Here is a 25,374-nt window from a genome sequence, read left to right on the forward strand (position 1 = left end):
GTTCAAAGAGATGGGCATCCGAGAGTGTGCTACATTCAAGTACTAGGACTAAAAAATGGTCTAGAGCTGGAGAATAAACCAGTCCATGGCTGGAGAGATGAGGAGGTATATGGGTAGAAAGCAGGAAAGCAGAAAAGGGTTTGTGCAGGCCATCTCTCACTGGGAAACCATTATAAGGTTTTACACAAGAGAATGTCAATAAAAATCATTAGTTTGAATAACAGCCTGGAGAAGACTGAAACTGTTGGCAGAGAAGCCCACAACCTAGGTCTGGACTAGGCAGTAGCTGTAGGACCAGCAGGTAATTCCAAGAGATGCATCTGAGGAAGAATGGCCAGAGGAGGAACCATTGATAGAATGGGAGGAAGGGAATGAATAGTTCAAGTGTCAATTCAAGGAGAGTTCCAAGGTTTCTGCCTAAGACAATCAGTGATATTCACTGTGGATGGTACACACAGAAGGAAGAACAGGTTTCAGGAGAGGAAAAAAAATGAAGCGAAGAAGCTGAGAAAAATGCATCTACACTGATTTTTAATTATCTGCTGGAGGGATGATCATTCCCACAGGTTTCCCTTAAGTCCTTATTCTTCGTTCATGATATTCCTCATGGATATCCTTTGCTTGTGAAAATGATATGGCCACCATTGCCAGAGATGATGTTAGATGGCTTGAGGGTTTCTTCCTCTCTCCTTCTTTCTCATGCCTTTCTTTTGAAGTTGCACTAAAGTCGAAGAATTTCCAAATGGAAACGGCTCGTTAGTCAAGAGAATGTAAGGAACAGAGCCTCCCTTTTCAAAGCTCCAAACAAATGTCCTACGGCTATGTTTGTGAGCCTCCTTCAATATATAGACCTTAAATGTGGTTTGCATATTATTACTTAACATTTCCCCCACTTAAATGAAACTATTAGTGTTACAGTTGGTAGTTAGACTATGGGCAGGGCAAGAGAAGCACAACCCCCTCCAACGCCCCACCAGAAATGTCAGGCAACCATCAGGTGATAGTTATTACACTGTCTCTCTAAAATAATAAGAATTTGTCACAGCCAGTGCCAGGGAAAGGCAGTCTCCCTATAGATAGAAACACCTGAGACTGGTGATCAGTAGCTTCCCAATGAGAGATCAGGAGTTGGGGGAGTGAGCTCAAGCATGCACACTAAGAGGAAAAACGGTGGAGTTTAACCAGTATATGACCTTCTGGGAACACTTAACTGGTAAGGAAACATGCCTCAAGTGAGCATGCCTAAAACTTCAGTAAACACACTGCACATTCAACTCCTCCCAATTGCTGGTAGGCTACTGCACACGTGGACAGCCCACCCCAAGAGAAGAATCAGGGGAGAAGGGACGCAAAACCTTGGAAGCATGTCAACATATAAAACCCCAAGTCAAAGGTCAAATCATCTCTCAAGTCACCCACTTGGCCCTCTTCCAAGTATACTTTATTTCCTTTCCATCCTGCTCTAAAACTTTTTAATAAACTTTCACTCCTGCTCTAAAATTTGCCTTGGTCTCTTAATCTGCCTATGTCTTATCAATCAAATTCTTTCTTCTGAGAGGGCAAAAATTGAGGTGGCTGCAGATCCATATGAATTTGCCGCCAATGACATTAGTGCATAATCTTCTGAAACATTTATTTAGAGCACTAGAACCAAGTTTTGAAAGAGGTGGTATTTTGACAATGATGTTCCCAGATTCCTCTCTATCTGCATAGAAAGGAACTTAATCTATACTCTTCAAGAGTGCTGTAATTGGTATAAAATTACTGTAACTATACATTTTTAAATGTTTTAACTATTTTCTTCCAGAAGGCATACAGAAAATAACTCATCTTACTAAATCAAAAACCAATCATCTTCAAAGCTGCTAGTTTCACTACCATTGCTGACCAATTGTGATTCTTTTTCTGCTCAAAGTTCCTTTTCCTACCCATTTAAGCTGAATGAAAGGGAAATTAAAAGTAATCTGTGTTATATTGATACAAAATGTCAAGCAACATCATTTTTTTAAGCAATGAAGTCTTTGAAAAGATTCCAAAATACCAACATATTGGCAGAAAAGATGCTGGACAATTTGAGCAGGTATTATTTGAGACTATATAGAAATGAAATTGCCTTTGCAAAAGTTATAACTGAGAAAATTATGACAGTGAAAGAGACCTAGACTAGCTAACTCTATCTTACTTATAACCTTGAATATGTCCTTGCTCATTGCTGGGCAAAGGCTGACCTAACTTTGGGAAAAAAATTAGTTTATAATTCAGTTTTGAAACAAACATGGTAACAGCCTTTTCCCTAAATAGACTACCTTCTTGCCTGGGGACTTCTCTACCTTTGCATGACTAAAAAATTTGCTACAAGATTAGGAATGATGGTTTAGAAGCCATGCAGCCTCCAGCTACAAGATTCTGAAACTCCCCAAATTGCTCCTGGGGATAACATCACTATTGGAAAATTTAAGATCAGTGCTTGAGATATTTTGCAGACCTTTAACTCCATGGATCAGTTATCACCACCCGGACTGATAAACTGGCTCATCTGATCTTGTGGACCTCACCCAGGAACTGACTCACCACAAGAGGACAGCTTTGACTCCCTAGGATTTCATGCCCGACCCAACCAATCAGCACTCCCACTTCCCTGCCCCCCCACCAGCCAAATTACTCTTGAAAACTCTGATCCCCAAACTCTCCAAGAGACTGATCTGACTAATAATAAAACTCAAGTCTCCCATACAGCAGGCTCTATGTGAATTAAATTCTTTCTCCATTGCAATTCCCCTGTCTTGATAAATTGGCTCTGTCTAGGCAGCAGGCAAGAAGAACCCATTGAGTGGTTGCGGAAAACCTAGAGACTTCATGGAAAACATATGTTCATGCATGTGGCATGAGTATATAGGAATACATGTGTGGTTTGTATATCAGGTGACAATGCATTTTGAAAAATTTTAACAGTGATGGACAAAAACAGATGCTTTAAGTTAACTAAAATACTGCTAACAGCTAACAAAAACAGTTTGTTTTCAGTGTTGGCTCAACTTACCAGATACCTCATATTAATATTTCAAACAAAGGGAAACTTATAGGAATGTACTTCAAAATAAGTCACTTTTAAAAGGCAAGGGTTAAAACATATGCATTCTTAAATTGGCCTGATGATGAATTTGGTGAATGGGTAAATAATGGTCCTCTCCCATCTGTCAGTGCCATCAGTGTCATCTGAAGGCATTTCCCGGGAACTTACTTATACCTCTTTACTAAATATAATAAAAAATATACAGTCTTGACATTTACTTCTCCATATCTCTAGTTATCATGGATCAGTGTGACTTCTGTTATTCTAAGAAGATATGCATTTTGGTCCTTGTCTTCAGTCCAAACTGATTAACTCAACTAGACATTCTCATCTCTTCTGATTGTTTCATAATCAGAAAACACAGCAGAGTTTTGTCACTGCCTGAGAATTTTCTCCTTTACTTTGCTCCTACATACCATATACCATGTTCTTACTGTTTCCTTTACTTTTTTAGTATAATTACTGCCTGTTCATTAAACTTCTAGGACACATAGTAGATTATTATATTTGTTTTTCAATAACTAGGACCAAAAACTAACATCAAAGTTAGGTAAAATTTGTGATTAAAATCGGTCTTGAAAAGAACTGGGGCTTTGTTTAGTTGTTCTGTTTTTCTTTTTTTCAAGTGCTTTCTGGCAAATACTTGCTCCCACTCCAAGGAAAACAAATACTGGGACACCAAGGGTGTTGAAGGTCAGAATTAATATGCTTTTACTAATTAGTCTATCTGAAGAAGTTTGCCCTACTTGCACCTTCGCTATAACTGCTTATAATCAGCTTTCTTTTAATGAAGTGCTTAAATGTCCCAATTCACTAAAAATAATAAAAACTAACAACAATAAGACACAAATATTATAGAGCAAAAGAAATAAAAAATATGCTCTTAAAACATATTGATTTTTTGGTGGCTGCATTTCTTTTTTCATCCCTTGGTAATTAATTGCATTTTGTATTCTAAAGCATTTTAGTTCAGCCATTTTTGGGAAAGTGAATACTATGATACAAAAATGTATGACAATCATTTAGTGTCCTTGAACATCATTATTATGAAGAAACTGTACAGAGTTCTCATCTGCAAGATATTCAACATCAGTAATCACATTTCTCGTGAAGACAAATAAAAGGGAATTATATCCAGGTGCATGTGTGTGCTCATCTCCCCAGTGGTTTGCTACAAAGATCTCCCCAAAGGCAGTTCCTGATTTCTGGGCAGGGTCACCAGTAAAGGCAGTTTAAAAGGCTGGTGTGATTGGCATCTGGATACTACAATAGTCAAACCTTCCCCCAAATGATCATGGACCTGTTTTCACTAATAGGAAAAAATAAGTGACAAGGAGAAAGAGGGTCACCTTTGGAATGCCAATCTGAGCAGTATTTTAGTTGCTGTTTTTACCAGGTTCCATTTGGATTACTAGCATTACAAGGAAAGAACTAAATTCTTTGTGTAAATCAAGTAGATTTACTCTGCATTCCTGAAAAAAAAAATGAGCATGATTTTTTCTTCTCCAAAGACACAGCGATATCCCCTTCTAGTTGCATACGGGAGGGGAGACTCTATTTGCTATTTCTGTGTTGGAAGAAGAATGTATTGTTAACCCCATGTAACCGGGGGACTGTTTCACCATCATTGTTTATATCATTGCCCAATTACAAGATCATGAAACTATTTTAATTTTCTACCGTTTTTATAACATCTGATATGACCCAATAATTGAATATCTATTTTATGTTGAATTCTGCCCATATCACTAAGTTTCTTAAATTATTAGAGAAAAACAGTAAATTTATATCAATCTTAAATTGTATTAATAAACATAATATTATAGAAAACAATTTATTTTAAACTCTAAGTGTTTTTTAACTCACAGATGCCACAGTTACAGCCTGTATTTTGGATTGGGGCACCTCCTAAATATTCTACAGTCATAGAATTGGAATTTTAGAGGTTTGAAGCATTGATCACCCAACAAAATCCTCAATTTAATAGATTAGCAACATTAAACACTCAGAAAAGTAGTTTGCCGAAGTCCTCACCACTTCGTCAATTAATTTAACTATTTTCAATAGCAAAATTAAGTATCACATTTTAATATGGAATATTGCATATTTCTCATGCTCCAGATATAACATTTGAGCAAACATATTTTGCATGTGTAACAGCAAATAAATTAATAGAATGTTGATTTTATAACTGCAGAATACTCTCACTCAGGAAATCTCCTGTCTCATAGTAGGCAATTAATAAATATTTATTAAATGAATAATAACTAATAGCTAATGTTTAATGAGTACCAAATAATCTTTGTGGTAGGCACCATGCAAAGTTCATTAGGTGGGCTATCTACTCTAAATCCTCACCTACCTGCTAGATACCAATATTGTAAGTGGAATTATTGTAATTTTAAAGAAAAGGAAACAGAAGCACAAAAAAGATTAAATGGGTTGTCTAATTACATTTAGCTAATAAATAATGGGGCCTGGATTTGAAACTAATTTATCAGTTAATCTTTTTTGAAGTCCTCATAATCATATACAGAGAGTTAATTATTTTAAATTTAAACTATGATGTAAATGACTGATAATACATTCTTCCTGGAGATTAGATTTTTAAAAGAACACTTGTATCAGAAAAGAAAAGGAAGCAAAAACAAGCCTCAAAAGAGCTTTTGCTGGTTCTTTCTTCTGCCCAAAGGTAGAAATTGACAGAGTTTATTTACAGTATTAAGTTTGATAATTTACAATATTAAACAACATTTTAGGGCATATATTCATATGCTTGAATTATTCTCTTTCTATTGTGTAAGATAAAAATATTTAAAGCAAATATGAAAGAGGCCTAAGTTGTATAAGATATCCCTTTCTTGTACTACAATAATGAGATATTTCTTACTGAGACTTTCAACATAATGCTCATTGCCATGAAATGTGTTATGAATGCATTTATAATTCCTGTCATTGATGGGTACAATCTAACTTATCTTTTCATATATAAAATATGTATAATTATGGACATCAACCTTATATTTGTCTTTGAGTACTAATTGATATTTCTATTCAGAAGTCATTTTAGTTGAAGTTTGAGATTTTGAATTGAATAATTCAAAATAAAGGACATCTTAGTTTATCTTAAAGTTATTAACTTTTAAAAATGTAATTCATCATATTAGAGGGTTCAAGGATTTGCTCATTAAATTTGTCTCAGAATATAAAAACTGCATGAAATATAAAGGAATATAAGTTGAAAGCACTGTTTAACGCATAGAACTTCAGCCCATTTCACATAATGTTATTTATATCTTAAACACTTAGCTCCTAGTAACACTCTGGGTTTAATTGCTATTAAAAAAAAAAATCCCTACATGTCTTTGGGGATACAAATAAATGAATAAATAATGCCAACACTACTTGCTGTTTGTGAGCTGAAACTAACTGAAAGACAAATCCAAAAAGTTTAGCAGTATTAGAGAAGGAATGTTTGGGTGATAATTATTTCACCTCCTATCCCTCTTTCTTACTTTTATATACTTCCTATTCTAACACTTCCAAAGAACAGGACACAAAAGTTCCTTTCCACCCTGTAGCAGAGACCTTGCCTTTAAACTTGGAGGACTCTAGGTCACATTTCAACCCTGAAATTCAATAGCTATGGCACAATGGGCAAGTCACTCACTTGAGCCTCTTTTCCTCCTGCCCTACGAGGGTAAAAAGAGCTACTTTATAGGGTTGCAGAGGGATTGGATAGGATAATATATCAGTAAGAATAATGTAAGATGCTAATTGTATGCTTACCTCTCTATTTAGGAAAGTGCAAGTTTATAGAGAGTTATTGAGTTGGTTTTGAAAGCTTGTCCTAGCTCATTAATTGGGGACATTTAGTTAGGCTTTGGTACAACTCAATAAAATTATTCAACCAAACCTGGCAAGTCAGCCAAAGGATCAAACCAATAATTTAGTATATACCTGGTTATATTAAAAGTTAAAGGGAGTCTTAAAAGTAAAGCCAAGCTACCATTAAAAAGGGCATCAGCAATGTCCCAGAATGTGCCTGAACACAGAAGAACTTCTCATTCTCCAGGAATCACCAAAGCTCCAGGGAGCAGTTCAAGCCAAAATTGTGATCTCCCTGCCTTGTCCTTCAAATGATGTGTACTCCAAGCACATTTTCTGTGCAGCTGGAGGCTTTGTTATAGACAGAAGGATCCCGCTTAGTGAGGCCAGTGTTTACAGCCTAACTTTTTTAAAGAGGAATTTGGAAAACTTCCCAGACACTGCATCTGCCCCTAGCCCTTGCACCTCAGAGTATAAGGCCGGCAAGGGAGATAGCGAGGATGACTAAATTTATTAACGGTGGACGGGCCACTCTATCTTTCACTGCAACAACAGTAGGTGATCCCATCAAAAATCTGTCTGCTGGCTAGCCTGCAAATCCAAGCTGACATCCTTGCAGCAGCTATGCCCAGTTGAATGGAAACGGATGCTATTTCTTGGAAGAAACACAATACAAGCCAAATATTGGACCAGGGAGGTAGTTTCTATTTTCATTTGGGAAAATATTTTTACTATTATTCATGTATTCCTTTTCCCTAACTATTTTTTCTTTTCTTTTTTGCCATTTTATGAATATAAAGCAGAAGTCGAGCATTTTAGCTCAATGGTTCAATTTCTAATACTCTGCGATGATTTTGATGTACTGGGAGACTAGTTAAGCATGCATTAATCTCAATATATCTCAGCTAGAATATAATCATGATTCATTACAAAGGTGCATCTGCAGCCAGCCTCAATGAAAAGCAAACTATTTACTATTTTAGGTAAAAATAAAACAATATAAATTTTTATAGCTCTAATTCCATTTCATTGTCTTCACATATGCAGTATTTTAAAGACTATTTGCTCCAAAATGACTTTCTCATGGATAATTAAATGAACATCTTTATGAGTTTACAGAATAATATATATCTTATACCTTGTAAACTTTTTAAAAAATTGGATAAGTGAAGTATGTATTATAAATAGTTGAATTTTTTACGGCTATACTGAAATCATGCTATTAGAAGCTGTAATTCACAGAGGTCATGGAACTTCCAAAATATTTTGGTACTAGTAAGGCCAGGAGCAGGGTAAGGCCAGTGAGGCAGGATTGTGCCAGTACAGGGTCCAATCTGTCTTTATTTAAGCTTTTGATAATATTTTTGTAGTGTTTTCATATTGATTTTCATTTTTAAAAGTACTGAATTAAAATATTTACATCAACACTGAGTTTTTTAGTGCCTTTAAATTTTGTGACTGAGGCAAGAGCCTCACTTGCTTTACTGTAGTCCTGGCCTAGAGGAGTTACGTTTCCTCTGGGATTAGTTTTTCCCACAATGTTCTTCATAGAACATGAGATATTAAGTTGCCACAGTGAAAAAAGGAAGAAAGAGCAAGAGAAAGAAAAAGAAAATGATACATCAAATATCTGTTAGGCATGATTAGCTAAGCAAAATTAAACAGCATTCTTACAATGCTTTTTGGAGTTTTAGTAACCTGGTACACACTGAGAATCTCCAATAGCATGAAGGCATTTTGCAAACTCATTTGCTCAGAGAACACAGTGAATAATATTTCAAGAAACATGTCCTGGCAAATACTTCTCAAAAATACAAATACAAAGCACATACTTTGATCCAATAAGGCTGCTTCTTCATCCGCATTTTTTTTTTCCTTTCCTTCACTTACCTGACTTTTTTTTCCCCAGAATTCTGTAAAGATGGACATGCTGACACAATCATGCAAAAGTTATTGAAGGGCTGAATTAGTATTTCTATAAGTACATATAATAAAAATTCATTGTAAAGGGATATCAAAATAATAGAAAACATTTTGGAGCTTCGTGTCTCCTAAATAAAGCAACGTCAAACACACTTACCAGTAAAGTCTGTATTGACTGGGAGAGTGGAGCTGGGAAATTTACAATACCCATTTCCTATGAAACGGATTCCTTTCATCATCGTGGTCATCAGAGCTGGTAGAGATGACTCTCTCCTTTCCAGCTGATATATAGGAGAGGGTCCATTCAGTTCTTCAGGTGGAAACCACCTAAGATGGATTGTTGTGCTGTTGATTCCTTTAACTAGAGGAGGCCTCAGTTGTGCTGGTGCTAAATATTAGAAAACACTTGTTACATTCAAGAATTTGGTTTCTGTCTCTAGACATACATATTCACATATATGCATATGTGTACTTGTATATATCACACTTAAAATCAAATCAGTTGTGGTTTCAAGTATCTCTATGGTCCTAGGAACTGAAAAGAGAGTTTATCTTAAATGCAGTGAAACAAAATTTAAATAGCCAACATACTTCACACAAAACTTTCAAACTAAATTTTTTCTTGAAAATAACTTCTCTATTCTTTTTAGCTAAATAATAGATCTTATATGTTATAGTAGCTGCTGTAATTTGGGTGGTGTCCCAACCACAGTCCCTTTACCAAGGAGGTACCCCAATGGCCCAGTTTCTGTGCCTGTTGGTCTCTGATGGCTCATGGCTGCCCGCTGCTGTGTAGAAATTCCCTTGGCTGAGTAAAAACTGCCTCACCCTGGAGCCAAAGGATCCTGCAGTGAAACCTACAGCCAATGACTAGCACTAAACCCATAGGGCAGAGGCCCTCGCCTTAAAGTGGCTTCAACTCAGTGCTGTAATTTACAGGGGCCAAGCATAATCCGTGCCAACCAATGGGTAATGCAGGAATATTAACACAGGTTTACCAAAACTTTATGCTTGTGTAAAAATACGTCAGAAAGTCATTTTTAAAAAGACTTGTATTATTTTTATTTTTGATTGCTCCTGTGGAACATGGCTACACCATAGGCAATGTGCCAGGGGTAACCTTTTTGTTTGTTTGTTTGTTTTAGAGATGGAGTCTCACATTGTTGCCCAGGCTGGAGTGCAGTGGCTATGCACAGGCACAAAGATGGCTCACTATAGCCTGGAACTCCTGGGCTCAAGCAATGTTTCTGTCTCAGCCTCCCAAGTAGTTGGGACTAGAGACAGGTGCCACTACACCCAATAGACTCTATTGTTTAAGAGCAGTTTTATGTTCATAAAAAATTGAGAAGAAGATACAGAGTTCTACCCTATCTCCTCACTCATGCACAGTCTTTTCCAGTATCAACATCCAGTGCCCAAATGGTTCATTTGCTACAGTAGATAAATCTGCATTGACACATCATTATCATTCGAAGTCCATAGTTTCCACTGGGGCTCACACATGGTGTTTACATTCTCTGGGTTTGGACAAATGTATGATGACATGAATCCATCATTATTCTATTATACAGAAAATTTTCACTACCCAAAACATCCTCTGTGCCCTGCCTATTCATCTCTCCTTCTCCCTACCCTGGGTAACTACTCATCTCCATAGTTTTGCCTTTTCCAGAATGTCATATAGTTGGAATCATACAGCATGTAGCCTTCGTAGACTGACTTCTTTCACTGAATAATATGCATTTACGTTTCCTTCATGTCTTTTCATCATTTGATAGCTCATTTAATGCTAAATAATTTTCCCTTGTCTGGATGTAGCATAGTTTATTTATTCATTAATCTACTTATGAATATTCTGGTTGTTTCCAAGTTTTGGCAATTGTGAATAAAGCTGCTGTGATGTGCATATATATGCGTATATCTAATTATATATCGGGCTTTTGTGCTTTAAATTCTGTTGAGTAAATACCAAGAAGTGCAATTACTGTATCATACGGTAAGAGCATGTTTGGTTGTGCAAGACACTGCCAAACTGTCTTCCAAAGTGGCTGTACCATTTTGCATTCCCACTAGCAATGAATGAGCATTCCTGCTACTGTACAGCCTCATTAGCATTTGTTGTCAGTGTTCCAGATTTTGGTCATTCTAATGGGTATGTAGTGGTATCTTATTTTAATTTGCATTTCCCTTTATGACATATGATATAGAACATCTTTCATATGTGTATTTGCCATCTGTACATCTTCTATGGTCAAAAAGCTCCTTTTGTGTGCAATTTTCTGATTTTTAAAGCTTAAAAACTGATCTAAATTAAAGCAAACAAGCAATAACCACTCTGAATGTTAAACAGAGCATCAGCACAAAGTAACAAGCCTGTGAGTTCAGCAGTTTACACACAATGGTCCAGGCACCTAATTTTGGTCAATCTCTTGGTCCTAGAGAGCACCCTGGCCCTGAAGTGACCCCACCACCAGCAGTGGGCTTAGCCTTGGAGCAGTAGTGGCCTCACGCCCTTGCATACATTGGGACCTTGCCATGCTTTGAGGTGGTGGGACACTGGCAATTCTTTGAAGGTTCCTGGGAAACACTAGGAGTCACCGAGATTAAGGTTTTCCCTACAACTTGCTGGAAATGAGGTTCAGATTAACAGCTGAGTAATTGAAAATGAAGGTTTGTTTTGGTTTGATTCTTTTTTTCCTTAAACAGTTGAGTTTGTGAGCTGAGATTCCTTCCCCCTTTAAGTGTGTCTGCTGGATTTGAGAAGTGAAAGTAGAGAAAGGAACAAATGTCATAATCACGGAGCCTATTTATTAAGGGCCCAAACTACGTCTGTGGACTTTTAATTTACACCTGTGTTAACACAGCCATACACAGACACAAAGTCATTGCCTATTTCAATAAATATAAATCAAAATGATGTGGATATAAGAATTGAAACCCTTAAACCATGAAAGGAAATTCACCGTAAAGCAGCTTAGAACAATTACTATTTGTTACTTTTTAGAACTTGGGCCAGCTTCTCAAAGAGAAATAATTCATTTTGATTCTGTTTTAACTTTTAGTAAAAAAGAAAAGGCACTGAGCAAAAAGTTCATCAAGTTAGAAAGATAATTAACAATTCTGGTTATTTTCTGCCACTGCAGCCCATGTGATATTTTTATTTTTATATATGTATGAATCTGTGAATTATATGCGTAATTTCTCTTAGCATTTTTTTCTGCTAAAAATCAGTTAAATGGTAGACTCTCAAAGATTTCATTCTATAGGCTATCATCTCACTTCAAAATAATCCAAAACAAAATAAAAGGCTAAGTCATTCAGAAATTTCTTCACCCACCAAGTCTCTCTTCAGAGTTTACAGTTACATATTTGTATTAAATTTTTAGCAGGCCATTCTTGGCTATGATCTCAACTGGGAAAGGAAGGTTGTCAAATATTTTTCAGTCCTGGGCTCAGGGAAGCAATGAAGAACCAATTACAAAATTTTTACATTGCAATTTGCTAGAATCACTAGGGTTTTGGGACACAGAGACCAGAACTTTTTAGTTTCATAAACTAGTCTAGTAATATCCAACAGCCTAAAACTACTAGACCATTACTATCCAATAGAACTTTCTCCAATGAAGGAAATGTTCTAGGTCTATAATGTTTAATATGGTAACCACTAGCCTTATAATTAGAGTATTGAGTATCTGAAATGCAGCTAGTGGGAATGAGAAACTGAATTTCAAATTTCTTAATTTTAATTAGCTGTATTTTAAATTTAAATAGCTACATATGATTCATGACTACCATACTGGACACCAAAGATGTAGATAAAGAATCACAGATTGAGAATAGGATTTCCATTTTAACTAAATGAGGAAGAATGAATACACCTCCTATATGTCTTAAAAACTGAAGTGTTTCATTGCTGTTTGAAAGCAGCCTTTCTCCAAGTCCCATTTGTTTGAAAGTTGATACATCTCTACTCCAACCACTCAACTCAATGGAGCTAATGTTGAAGCTCAGCACCACCACAGAAATCAGATTCCTTCCCCCATCTGTAGCATAGTCCAAAAATTACATCTTAATCAGGAATATAGATTAAGAGTAATACAAAACTAAACAAAAGGAATTCTAGCAACTCTGTCGTTTTTGTGTAATAACTATAGAAAATTAGAGCACACATTTTTATTTTAATTTGGCCAAGTGATTCTAATCAATAGGGAAATTCTTGAGAGTTCACTAAAATTAATGTTTACCATTTAAACTTTAAATAGTAGAGCAACTCTTGATTCCCAGAGGAATTATTCCACCAAGTAATGGGACTGTCCTTTAGAAGTCAATTCCTGAGAATGAATAGAACTAGAGTACATTTTTTATTCTCTTGCTTAAAAGAAAAACAAAAGAAAAAACATTCCAGCAGGTGTATTTTACAGTTTCACATACAGGAGTCAACTAAGCCTGTTTGAAAGGGTGAACATCCTACTGAGTTATTCTTTTCAGAGTTCCTCTAAGGCTGGAAGGGGGAATTAAGTGAAATTGTCAATCAATTAAACTAGACTGGTGTCACATACATACAAGTAGAATATGAAGAAAAATAGATATTCCTGAACCATTAAACACACACACATACATGCACATAGAATCACCATGAGATTGTGGTAATGATGAATTATTCATCAGATTTTCAAAGGAAAGGAATTACAGGTAAAAATAACTATGATCTTTAAAGATTTGTTAATTCACAAAAGAGTTTGTTAGGAGACAACACTGAATAATGAAAGGGATTTGGTAGACTTTTAAAAATTATATTTCACTTTTTAATGTCTAAATCTGTGTGATTTTAGAAAAATCCCTTAACACATATCTGCTTCAGCTTTCCCATCTGCAACATGAGGATACATTTTCAGTGAAATATGTTGACAACAATTGCTTCTACAACAATATGTATATTTGCTTTATGTTTTACAAAACAAGTTTCTATACAAATACAAGGCACTATCATTACAAGAACAAATCTTTCAAATTATATGTTATTAAGGAATATAATTCATCTATATTCAAAATCTATCTGTATTTACATAGAAAATTGTTTTGTAAATGTAAAGTTTAAAATGAATCTTCAATATTCATTATTTCTAAGAATAATATACAAAGTTTAAAATGAATGTTCATTATCCATCATGTCTAAGAACAAAATGTCTATTTTCGCTTGGGATAAAAGTACAAAATTCTTGTACTTTTAAAATGGCATTTGTATTTTTAATAGGAGTAATCTGATTTCTTGTCTATCTATTTGATGTATAGATATTCTTTTATAAAATGTTATAATATGCATTCTTCTTTACGCAGCATTTATTACTTTATAACAATGAATACATTTAGAATTGCAAAATTTATGTAGTGTGGCATTTTGAGCACCATAGGATAAGAACTAAAAGCTGAACAAAGCTCTTTCTGAGGTACTGGTCTTTAAAATGGAATCTGTTCATTTGTTTTCAAGGAATCTGTTCATTTTTGGCCTATGAAGACTGTATGGCTGTGTCAACATCTGAAGACATCATCAACTTTCTATGATGATGACAAGAATTTAAGAATAAACAGTCTTTCTGCGTTTCAGGGGTGGGTGGGGAGCAGACTACATAAGACAGTCTTAATAAGCATCCTGTCAATAGAAAATGATTTTGACTTTTTCACAGAAATGCAAAACTATGCCAGGAAAAGCAATTTACCAAACCCTACTAGGCCAAAACACTTGCAGAAGGGCACTGGGCCCAGGACACAAACAAGAAGTCCAGGTCATGAGCCATGATTTCTCTGCTGAAGCTTTGCCACTGTAGCTGCTCACCAATCAGTGTCCTAAAGAGGAAAAGTTTTCACCAGAAACTCTCAGGGATGACTCAACACCACCCTGTTGACTGTCTATTATCTGACCAGGGAAGAAAGAATAAAATATATTTTGCCACTTTCTTCTTTGTTGACAAGTCATCTTCAGGAGCGCATATTACTAGAAGATCTGGAGAGGAGAAAATGTAGGCTCTAGATCAGCTCTTTAAGACCCTAATTTTGGAACATTGGTTAATCAATTATTAGGTCTCTCTATTCTTCAGTTACTTCAGTTGTTAGAGGGACAGGCTTGATTATGTCTAGGACCTCTTCCAGTTTCAAAATTCTTTGATTGAATAATTTAAAGCAGTACTTCTAAGTTAATTAGCCATGAATGGGTGCCAGACATCCTGGTCCTCTTCGCTCCTGGGAAGTCAGCAGGAGCCCCTCTGATTTATCCCCTTCAGCTCTCAGTCACCTTGTTCCTTTACCTTAGCATGGCATACAAATACGATTTGTCTATGTGTTCTGTGACATAAAGAAAAGCTAGCAAATCCTGCTTTTAGAGAAGTTCAGTGAACATGGTGAACAAACATTACCTTAACCAGTTATTGTTCTGGCCATCACAATAATTTGCACAAAACTACCATCCTACACATGAAGAGAGAAGAGGATCCATTATTTCAAAACTGCACATATAGCAGCAATCATGACAGCAACCACCGTTCCCTAAAGTCCACCATTAATAAAAGGTAGTTGCTTGGACTGTAATTATGGCATCCTTGCTACCCAAACTTGAAGCTTTTATGGGGCTTATGCAATTAACTACTTAAATGCATCGTAACACTTGCTTCTCTGACAGCAAAGTATTGATTTTTTCATCATTTTCAAGTCTCCTCCAGCACAAATAAATGTACTACAGTTACAGTTAATGCACTGTGTACATGCATTAAATGCTAGTGTGACAAAATTTATTATTTTGTGATATATAGAATAGAAGTCTGGTTTCTCAGAAAGGAGCATCACTGATCTAACATCAGTATGAAAACTACCATTGTCCTTGATCCTCCAAATTCTCCAACTTCCAAAAGCTAAAGACCTATTTTAATAGGATACTTAGACTTTAAATTAAAAGGAGGGGACACTGAATATAAATTTTTATATATGTCAATGTGAGAGAAAATTTAAAATAGTCTAACAGAGAAGAAAGATACAGTTTGTATTTTCCTAAAGGTGTCACTGTGGGACCTATGGCAACTTTGTTCCGATGAAATTTGCCTATTTAATTTCTTTCCTTGCAGTTTTTTAGGGCACATCTGTCAAAATATTTTGCATACTAGAGTCTCTCTGATTCAGTCGATTTTTACATAGTTTGATTGTGTTGTTTTAATGACTTGTAGGATACATAGCACATTATAAAGCTAAAATTGTGTATTGAAAGTGTGATTTCTACATGCCATTTCCACATGCCAAGCAGGCCAGTAGAGCCCCTGGTAAAGTCGCATATCTAAATACAGACCTGGCCGCAGAGGTCATCACATAGTTCACAAACAAGCCTTTTCCTTGGATATAACTACACATTACAAATTAAAGTTGGTGAGTAAAAAGCAGTTAATTTTGTTTTGTTAGAAATAATATCATTTTAGTTTTAGCGTCTAAGACAGATGCCAGCATTTCACTCTGAACAGATGGTAATTCCATCTAATAGTGCATCTCTGTATTAGTAAGGTCTGTTGTGTATACAAACAGTAATAAACACTAGGTAAGGATCAAAATAAATTTTAATTGTTGACATTAAATTCTGGCAGCCACAGTTCTAAGGCTGCAATATTCCTTTTTCAAGTCTGTCAGATTTACTAATGCAGCAAAAGCTTTTCCAAAAGCTGCCAGATCCCAGTTCCAATAAAAACATGTTTGCACGCTACCAGTTACCAGTCTCCAACCAGGGGACCTGTTTGCAGATACTGAAAGAATTCTTCAAGAATGCCTTGGAATTGGTGCTACCATCTATGTGATGACCAGCCAGTGCTTCTTTTAAAATGCCCCTGAAGGACCGAGCATTTAATTAAGAAGTTAGTATAAAATGTTACATCCAATTGTTAACATTAGGGGTCATGGTATTATTTATCACAGCCACTTTCTTACCCTACTAAGTAGGGATCTCTCATCCAACTCATTTTCTTCAATTTACAGAGCTGGGTATTCCTGAACTTCTCTGAAAGTGACATCATCCTTTCATTTGTTTGTTTTGCCCCAGCCTGAAGGATTTCCCTGACAATCACAGCAATCATCAGCTGTGCTTTTCTATAGGCTTGCTGCGGATCCAGTGTGCCAGCAAGCACCGATTTGGTCTCATAATGCCTCCAGCGATCTGGTACTACAAGGAGTAGCCCCTATTTATTTTGAGAAGCTGCCATGTTAAAAAAAAATAGCATTTAAAAAAAGCAGTTTGGCATTCAGGTGACTGTTCAATAACAAACATGCTTTGCAATCATATTTCTTTAAAAAATGGATGCATTTTTTTAATCATGAAAAATATATTGCTTCCACCATATGGGACAACCTACGACTCACCAACCGATTTAAGATGCGGCATATTGAGCTGACCATATGTTACAGTGCTGTTGAATGGCTGAGTGATTCATGCCCGTCACATTCTAGTATATCAATTAAAGCTCCTTGAAGTCTGCATGATTTGTGTCTCTGTTATTAAACCCTGCTAATTCATCCCACTTACACATCTGTTATAAATCTCTAGGAGTGCTTCATGATTCATGGCAATCTGTGAGCATGCTACAGCAAATTCTTCTCCTTGTAATTAACAGTAAATTGTTTTACTGCCATGCAATGAATTTTTCAGTTATATTGCAAATGAACTCCTAAATGTGCGGTTCTTTCCTAAGAACTGACTTATATCATTAGGCAATTAAAAAGTATTGCTTTGAACCAAAAGCTTTTAATCAAAAGAAATATAACTTAAACATTGCTTAAGAGCCATGGAAATTTGACACGTTGGTTACAAGTGTGAAATAATTTCTGTTGAAAGAGCAAAACAAACAAACAAAAATCCTTCAGTGTACTCAGGATTTCACTGATGCTAAGACACAAGAACTCCTGCCTGAAAACAATTGGTGGGACAAGTTTTGCACAGATACTGTTTATCTTAGAAGTTACTTAAGTCATCTGTCATTACCAAATTTCTCAGACTACTTTACACTTCCTTAATTGTAAAATGGTGCCTTTATTCTTGAAATAAATAATTGGATAATTAGCCAAGTTGAATCATCAGAGGATTCCATTGCTGTTCAAGTGTTCTTGTCAAAGGTGAAGCAAATTCATTTCAGCTCGCCTTTGCAGCTCTTCGAAGAGGCTTTGATTTTTTTTCCCCACTTTCTTGGCAGCGGCCTCAGATTCATGAGTCCATACATCAAGTCAGTAGTTTAACAACAAATGGAATTAAATTCAAAGAAGGGAAACTAATTGAAGGACAGCAACAAAAGTGTTTGGTAATGTGCTTTTTAATATGGCATGCCACATTTGCATGATAATTTTTCCTTTTTAGCATGGAGCAGAAAGTGACTAGCTTAATGAGGGATTATTGAAGACAGGAATGAACCAAATGCATTCATAACTAAGAACAAAGATTGTATTATGAAACAAAAACAGGCAACCTCAGAGAAGTAACTGGGTGATTGGTTTATGCATTATGAATAAAAAGGTAGAAAAATATTTATATTAGTATTCACTAATGACTATATATACAAGATTGTTGTAATTAAAATTATAAATTAACATATTAAGAGTGCTTGTTTAATCACTCTGGCTCCTATTCACAAGGAAAAGACTTATGTACCCGAATGCAAAACAATGTGTGTTTTCAACCCAGCAGCAAACAGCCTATACATTTTACTTTGCACTCAGAAAGAAAATTTAATGCACCCTAATTACTTGCTTAATGCGAGATGGACACTTCTAAGCTTGTAGTATGGAGGTCAATTTATGACAGGCAAGGGAAATATCACATTGTCCCTTCAGGAATGGATCTCCTAAAGTAATTTCTCATAAGAAGGGTTTAAACTAAACTCAATTTGCAATGGGTGGAAATACACAAATTTTCCCAGATTAAAAGGATAATCTTGAAGAAAAGTATAACAAGGATTTTAAGAGGGCCCAGTTCATCAACTCATTACTTTCATACACCCAGAAGCAACTCCAAAGCCATCAATAACACTGCTTGAAGATTTTGCAATGGAGAGAGATGCAGCTGCTCCTGAGAGAACACCTCTCTCAAATCAGTTCTCAGACTTTGTCGCAGGTATCAAAACTAAAGAAGCAGCAATGCAGTACTCTGGATGAAATGTACCCATTCTAATCATATATTTAATTGAAAAAATGTTTAAAACAAGAGAGAGCCAATTATAATTCTCAAGCTTTTTAACGAAACAGCCAGATAAATCTTCACAAGTATCTTTTTGATTTTTGAGACTGAGATTTAAGGAGGCAACATATCTTTTCATGATTCAAATGCTTCTAAAAGGCTAATTACTACTTCTAATTTGTGGTGCTCTTTTTCAAAATGTTTGAATGGTCACTGGTCTCCTTTGATCTCTGATAATGAGCTCATATGAGCTATTAGACATAAGAGTTAAATTTCCCACAAATCCATTGGAATTCATTGGAATAATATATACTCTCCAAATTGCAACGTTAATAGTAGAAAAAACAGAGCTGAATGAACCATAAAGTTGCAAGTCAACTTTTACTACTCTCCTATAACAAAATTGTTGACCATTCAAAACAACAGGCCTTATTATAGGCCTACAGTTTATTTCTATGATTTAATGTCTATACGTTCTATTCAGATGTTTTATTTTAGGAAAACATTTAGAAATGCACATTCATCTACTGAATAAGGAAGGAGGCAAAAAGGATGATGGACTTTTAATTTTGGGCTGGTATTCAAACAAAAGCAAGTAAGTTTATTTTCACTGATCTGAGCAACCCAAAAAATGGTGTATTTTATAATAAACCCAATGGTAAGTAAAATTATTTTTCCATACTTTTGTCATATAAAGACTTTATTTTTCTGCTGGGCAGGTGAAGAATCAGATAGTTCTAACAACATATATTAAGGAATTAGAAAATAAACATTTTTTTTCCAGAAAAAAACACTAAAATAAATTTTTCTTTAGAAGAGAAAGGATTTTATATGGAAACAAAAGGTAATTCAATTTTTTAAAGAATGAAAATTGAGTAGAAGAAGAATTTTAGCTAAGAATAAAAAAATCACACATTTGAAATTTACCATTATATCTCCTCCTGCCTCCACTGAGTCCTTCATGTTCCAGCTTCTGCTTCAACCATGCTACTTAGGGTAAACCCCAGAGAGTCACCAGTGACCTTGCCTCCATTTCAGGTCACATTTCTCCTGCTTTCCCTATACCATATGACACTACAGACAACATTCTCCTTCTAGAATTCTCTCTTCCCTTGACTTTTCTAATACTGCTTCTTCCTCTTAGCTCTTTTCCTAATTCTGACCATACCTCTGTTCACTTCACTCTTCCTTTCTCCTTTCTTTCGGAATAGAATATTCACTAAGGTGTTTTCCTTGGACTTCTATTTTGCTTTTTCTCTGCTTTCACTAATTGATTATAACCTATAGCATTAGCTCCCATCTATATGCAGATGATTACAAAATCTGCACCATTTTTAAGCCCCAGATTTGCAATTTCTGCTGCTGGTTGGTTATAATTGTCATGGATGTGTTTCTATCGAATGATCAAATAAACTCACGAGTTTATTTCTCTCATATGTTCTTTGTCCATCTTTCCCCTTTTATTTAATGGCACCACCATGGGCTACAATATTTGCTATCATTGTCCATTCTTCCCACTGCTTAACTTTCACGTCTTTCTTCCTTGAAGTCACTCTGTTCCCTTCTTTTAATCTTCACTTCTACTCATGTGATTTACTCCCTTACTGCCTCTTTAAAAAAAGTCTACCAGGCTCTATTACACCCTCTCTTCTAATCTATTGTGTACTCTACTGCCAGGAAAGTCTTCATAAATACCTGCTTTCATTACATTGGTACCTGGAACAGTGCCAGCTCTTAAAACAGAAACTAGCACATGGTATGTGCTCAGTAAATACCTGTGAAAGTCTTTACCATTCTTTTTTTTTTTTTTTTTTTTGAGACGGAGTCTTGCTCTGTCGCCCGGGCTGGAGTGCAGTGGCCGGATCTTAGCTCACTGCAAGCTCTGTCTCCCGGGTTTCCGCCATTCTCCTGCCTCAGCCTCCGGAGTAGCTGGGACTATAGGCGCCCGCCACCTCGCCCGGCTAGTTTTTTTGTATTTTTAGTAGAGACGGGGTTTCACCGTGTTAGCCAGGATGGTTTCGATCTCCTGGCCTCGTGATCCGCCCGTCTCGGCCTCCCAAAGTGCTGGGATTACAGGCTTGAGGTCTTTACCATTCTTTTATAGTTTATCTGAAATAGCTTTTAATGAGGTATCTACTCAGTCTCTCAAATCAAAATCATTTATCTTATTTTCTACCTTCCCATATAATTTTTTTCAACTTTCTCACAGCCCTTAGCACATGTCATCATGGTGTTAATCCTACCTGTTGGATCTCAACTCCTTAACCTAAATGCTGGGTATAATTATCTTAGAATCCTCCACAGTGCTTTAAATAGTAAGCCCTCAAGAGATGGTTCTCAATTGAGCATTCACAATAAAATGTAGTAATAATATATTTATGGCACATTATTCACTCTATATTGCAACCAACAAATGTGAAATTTGCTGTTTTTGAACAAAGTTTTGAAATGTGCCTCTAATAATTCTGAATGACATACTTCTTACAGAAATAATAAATAATGCTTTCAGATTTTAAGCCTTTCTAAGCTTTATTTTCACAATACAGTCCTTAGTCTTAGAACTCTCCATTTTATATTTTATAAGAATATTAGAAAATCAAAGTTGTAAAATAAACTCGTTGATTTTGATAACATTAGAAATTCCATAACATTTATACTGTGACTAATAAAATTGTTATATAATATTATGATAAAAATCATGACAATAAATTTTTATTGAGAATGAACTGTGATGGGTACTGCTTTAAATATTTTACATGTATTAACTACTTCTAATCCTCATCAGAACCCTACAAAATAAGTTATGCTTATTTATAAATTGGGAAACTAAGGCACAGAGGTGAGATAATTTATATAAGGTCACACAGCTAGTCAATGGCAGAGCCCAGATTGAAACCCTGGCATTGTGGCTAACCACTTTTTTCACCTTACACATATGAATAAACTCTTATTTTTGTAAGTCAACTAACTTTCACATCACATGACTTTTAGGGAATATAAGTTTCCACTTCTATTTTTCAAGGATAAAAAAAGTAGACGGAGGATTTGGAGGGCTCTGACTAGTTAGTTTTACTTCACATTCCTGCCAATGGACAAGAGTGGTTTTAATCGCCTCTCCAGTAACTAAAATGAGAGCTGCACAGAGCACCCAGGTACATCATCTTTTATGCAACAGGAACTTGCCACTGCAGCCAATGAGGATACTGTTAGCACAGATGTTATCACTAATGCATAGGGCAGGGAGATTCTATTCTGTAGACATGTTTCCTGTTTTTCTATTCCCATCTCCAGGATCCAGCTAGTTTCTAGGGACAGCATGTCCCTCTTCAGGTTCTTTAGTTTGCTTACACCTATGAAAAGGCAGACTAGATCTCATCTACAAGAATTATACTAATAACAGCTCTAGACACTATTGCATATGAGGTTCAGATGGGAGCTACCATGATATGCAGCCTAAAGGAGAAAAGATTTGGGTGGATATATTGTTATCGAAAACCTTATTGGAAGGATGATAAATTAGATTAACAACAGCCCCCAAAGAAGTAGAATAAGAATGTCGAGTAGAAGTTACTAGGAGATATTTGCGATCAATCTAAGAAATCACATTTTAAAAGACGTGTCTAAAGATGGTATAGCTTTGTCTGAGATGTAGTAGTTTCTGTAACACTGAAGGTATCAAACATGGGTTAGACAAACACTTGGGGAGGATATTACAAAGAATATATTGATACTAGCTATATAGTAACCCTAGATTATTTTTACATGTTTTACAACCCTGAGAGGACGTGATTCCAGTTTTGCACGACCACGTGCTTGGGATTCCTATGTCCCTTACTATAACACACCCAGTCTTCAGCCTGTGTTGTCTCCATTTATACTTTCTCCAACTTGCAAGAGTGATAATTATTTTAATTTTTGTCTTCTAGTCTGAAATTGTATCATTTTTCTTAAAGGAGATAGAGTCCTCCTCTGTTGTCCATATTCAACATTCAGCAAACCTTTAATAATGCAGTATACAAAAACAGGCAGTTTTATAGGAGAAGAATGTTTTGTACAAGCTAGGTACTCCATAAATGTGTGCATACATCTGAAATGCACATATATAAAATATATAAAAATATAAAGAGTTCAGTTATAAATTTAGTAAACCACAATTTCTTAGAATTTCAGAGCCGTTTGCATTGATGAAAATTTTGAAAAAAAGAAATAAATTACTTGGATGAGATCATTTGAGCTAAGCAATTTTTTCCAGAACCAGAAAAAAAAAATCCTACATAATTGGACCTATTAATAATACGATGAAGAGATTTGGGGAGGAGGTCTAGGAAATGTTTTTAAAGGTAAACATGTGTTTTTGTAATATCTGTAATTCATCTAGAATGTCTTAACTTCCTTACACATGGACATTTCTTTAAAGATAACCAGGAAACTAAGCTTTTCTCTAGAATCAGAAAAACACTGATTTGGAAGTATATTAATGCTAAATAATTGGGTTTTATAGGTCTTACTAATACACATAATCAGGTTTGTATGAATCCAATTAGTCCTGAAGGAAGAAAGCACAAATTATACAAATCTTTTCTACTAAGATTATACTTAATAACAATTCTTTTATTTAAATTTTATTAACTTAAGAGCTTCTTATTAATAAAATAATAGATAAACATTTACCTATTTCATGAAAGCCAAATATAACACCAGGGCACACAGTAATTTCTAGTTCCCAGGGATCAGGAGTGAGTAGACCCAAGCCTACAAAAAAATGTCTGGACTGAGGGAAGAGGTATCCTAAAGTCCTCATAAGAAGCTTCCTGAATGTTTCCCATGATTGTCAGGACACTGCTAGGACACAGGTTGGTAGCTTAGCCCTGGAGTCACTCTACAATTAATTATACTTCTATATATTTCTAGTTCTATATATTTCTAGTTGTATATTCTATATATTTCTACTTGTAGAGTGGAGTCACTCTAAAACTAATTGTATTTCTTATTATGACACAGCTGTAACTCATAACTCCTAGGTACCTCTTGAAGTTAAGTTTTTGTTGTTGTTGTTGTTGTTGTTTAAAACTGTCAAGGTAAGAAGCAATCAGGGTTAGTGAGGGAGGAGAAGACAGCAGAAAAGACAAATATAAAGTCTCAAGTAGAGAAGGTGTTGAACATTACAGGTTTTCTTTTTTCTTGATAGGCAACAAATTTTTCATACCCATTGAAACTTGCTTACCTGCTGCTAAAGTCTGTCCTGCTCCTGAAGCACTGGTCACACAACCAACTGAATTGCAGAGAGTAATAGTAAACTCATATATCCTGTACGGTTTCAGTCCTTCTACAGTGTAAGATAGTTCTTGGGATTTAGCAGTGTGCAGCAGCTTCAAGGCAAAAAAAAAAAAAAAGAAAGATAATAGGTAATCAGTGTGAAAATATAATCTTGGCAGTCAAAGTTCCATGAATTCAGACAGAGGGAATTATTGCCAACCACCATTAGGAAAAGGATTTTTTTTTTTTTTTTTGAAGAGTCTCCACAAGCCAGGATTTAATTGATAATTGTACAATCACACTGTTTTATGAGGTAATAATCCAGTTCCTGAGTGGATAAATGAGAAAACCAAGTTATTGCCTCATAAAGCAGCGTGGTGGTATGGTTATTGTCACCAATGGTAGAGATAAAGATGGTGACATTGTCATTGTTATCATGATAAAGTCCAAACAAAGCCATGGGGCTTGGCCAAAAGTAACCCAGAGCAGTAATACCCAGGCTATTTGGTGGTGCTAGGACAGAAAGAAGTGTTGTTGTTATGTTAAATTAATACTATCATTTTCTTTATGAAAAAAAAGTCACAGAAGAAAAAGAGGGAAAAATAAACATTAGACATATTACTGAGCATCCACATTAGGTCAATTCTCAATCATTTTTCTTATATAAACAAGTGTATACTGTTTGGACGAACGGAGGCAAGATGGCACATTTCCAGGTTCTTCATCACTGGCTTTTCCCATGTGCGCCAAAAGGCAGCTGACGCCCGGGAAGGTGCAGATTAATCAGGCATGCGCCAGGTGATGTCAATCCGAAGAGACCAAGATTTACTTGGTGGCACCTGGGGAGAGCTCCTCCCTCTCCCCAACACGCCCGTGCCCCGCCTATTGCCCTTCCACTCCTAGAAAAGTCGCTCCAGGCAGATGCGCCGCGGGCGGGCTTTCTCAGCCCCCACTCTTGTCCGGACTGTATTAGAAGCTCCGCCCCCCACCCAGCGCCGGTCCCTGAAGCTAGATGACCAAAGAATAAATCTGTAGTTTTGCTTTTAGCCTTGCCTACTCGCTGGTTCTTTTGTGCCCACTCTGGTGGTCTTAGAAAAACAAATCA

The 25,374-nt window shown here is 35.9% G+C and overlaps 1 protein-coding gene across 2 annotated transcripts in view; it reads right to left on the reverse strand.

The window, feature by feature from the left end:
* The window catches only part of USH2A (Usher syndrome 2A (autosomal recessive, mild)), an 802,205-nt gene that overhangs the window by 537,973 nt on the left and 238,858 nt on the right, over nucleotides 1-25,374 (reverse strand). Inside the window, exons 19-20 of one of the 2 annotated variants that reach the window (XM_011929421.1) lie at nucleotides 24,238-24,382; nucleotides 8,982-9,212 (exon numbers count right to left, since the gene is read on the reverse strand). In XM_011929421.1, coding sequence (XP_011784811.1) covers nucleotides 8,982-9,212; nucleotides 24,238-24,382 — 376 coding nt within the window. Of the gene's footprint in view, nucleotides 1-7,675; nucleotides 9,213-24,237; nucleotides 24,383-25,374 lie in introns of those variants that run through there. The other variant, XM_011929422.1, reaches the window with a different exon arrangement.

Source organism: Colobus angolensis, unplaced genomic scaffold (genome assembly GCF_000951035.1).
Source record: "Colobus angolensis palliatus isolate OR3802 unplaced genomic scaffold, Cang.pa_1.0 Scaffold81, whole genome shotgun sequence".
Taxonomy (NCBI): domain Eukaryota; kingdom Metazoa; phylum Chordata; class Mammalia; order Primates; family Cercopithecidae; genus Colobus; species Colobus angolensis.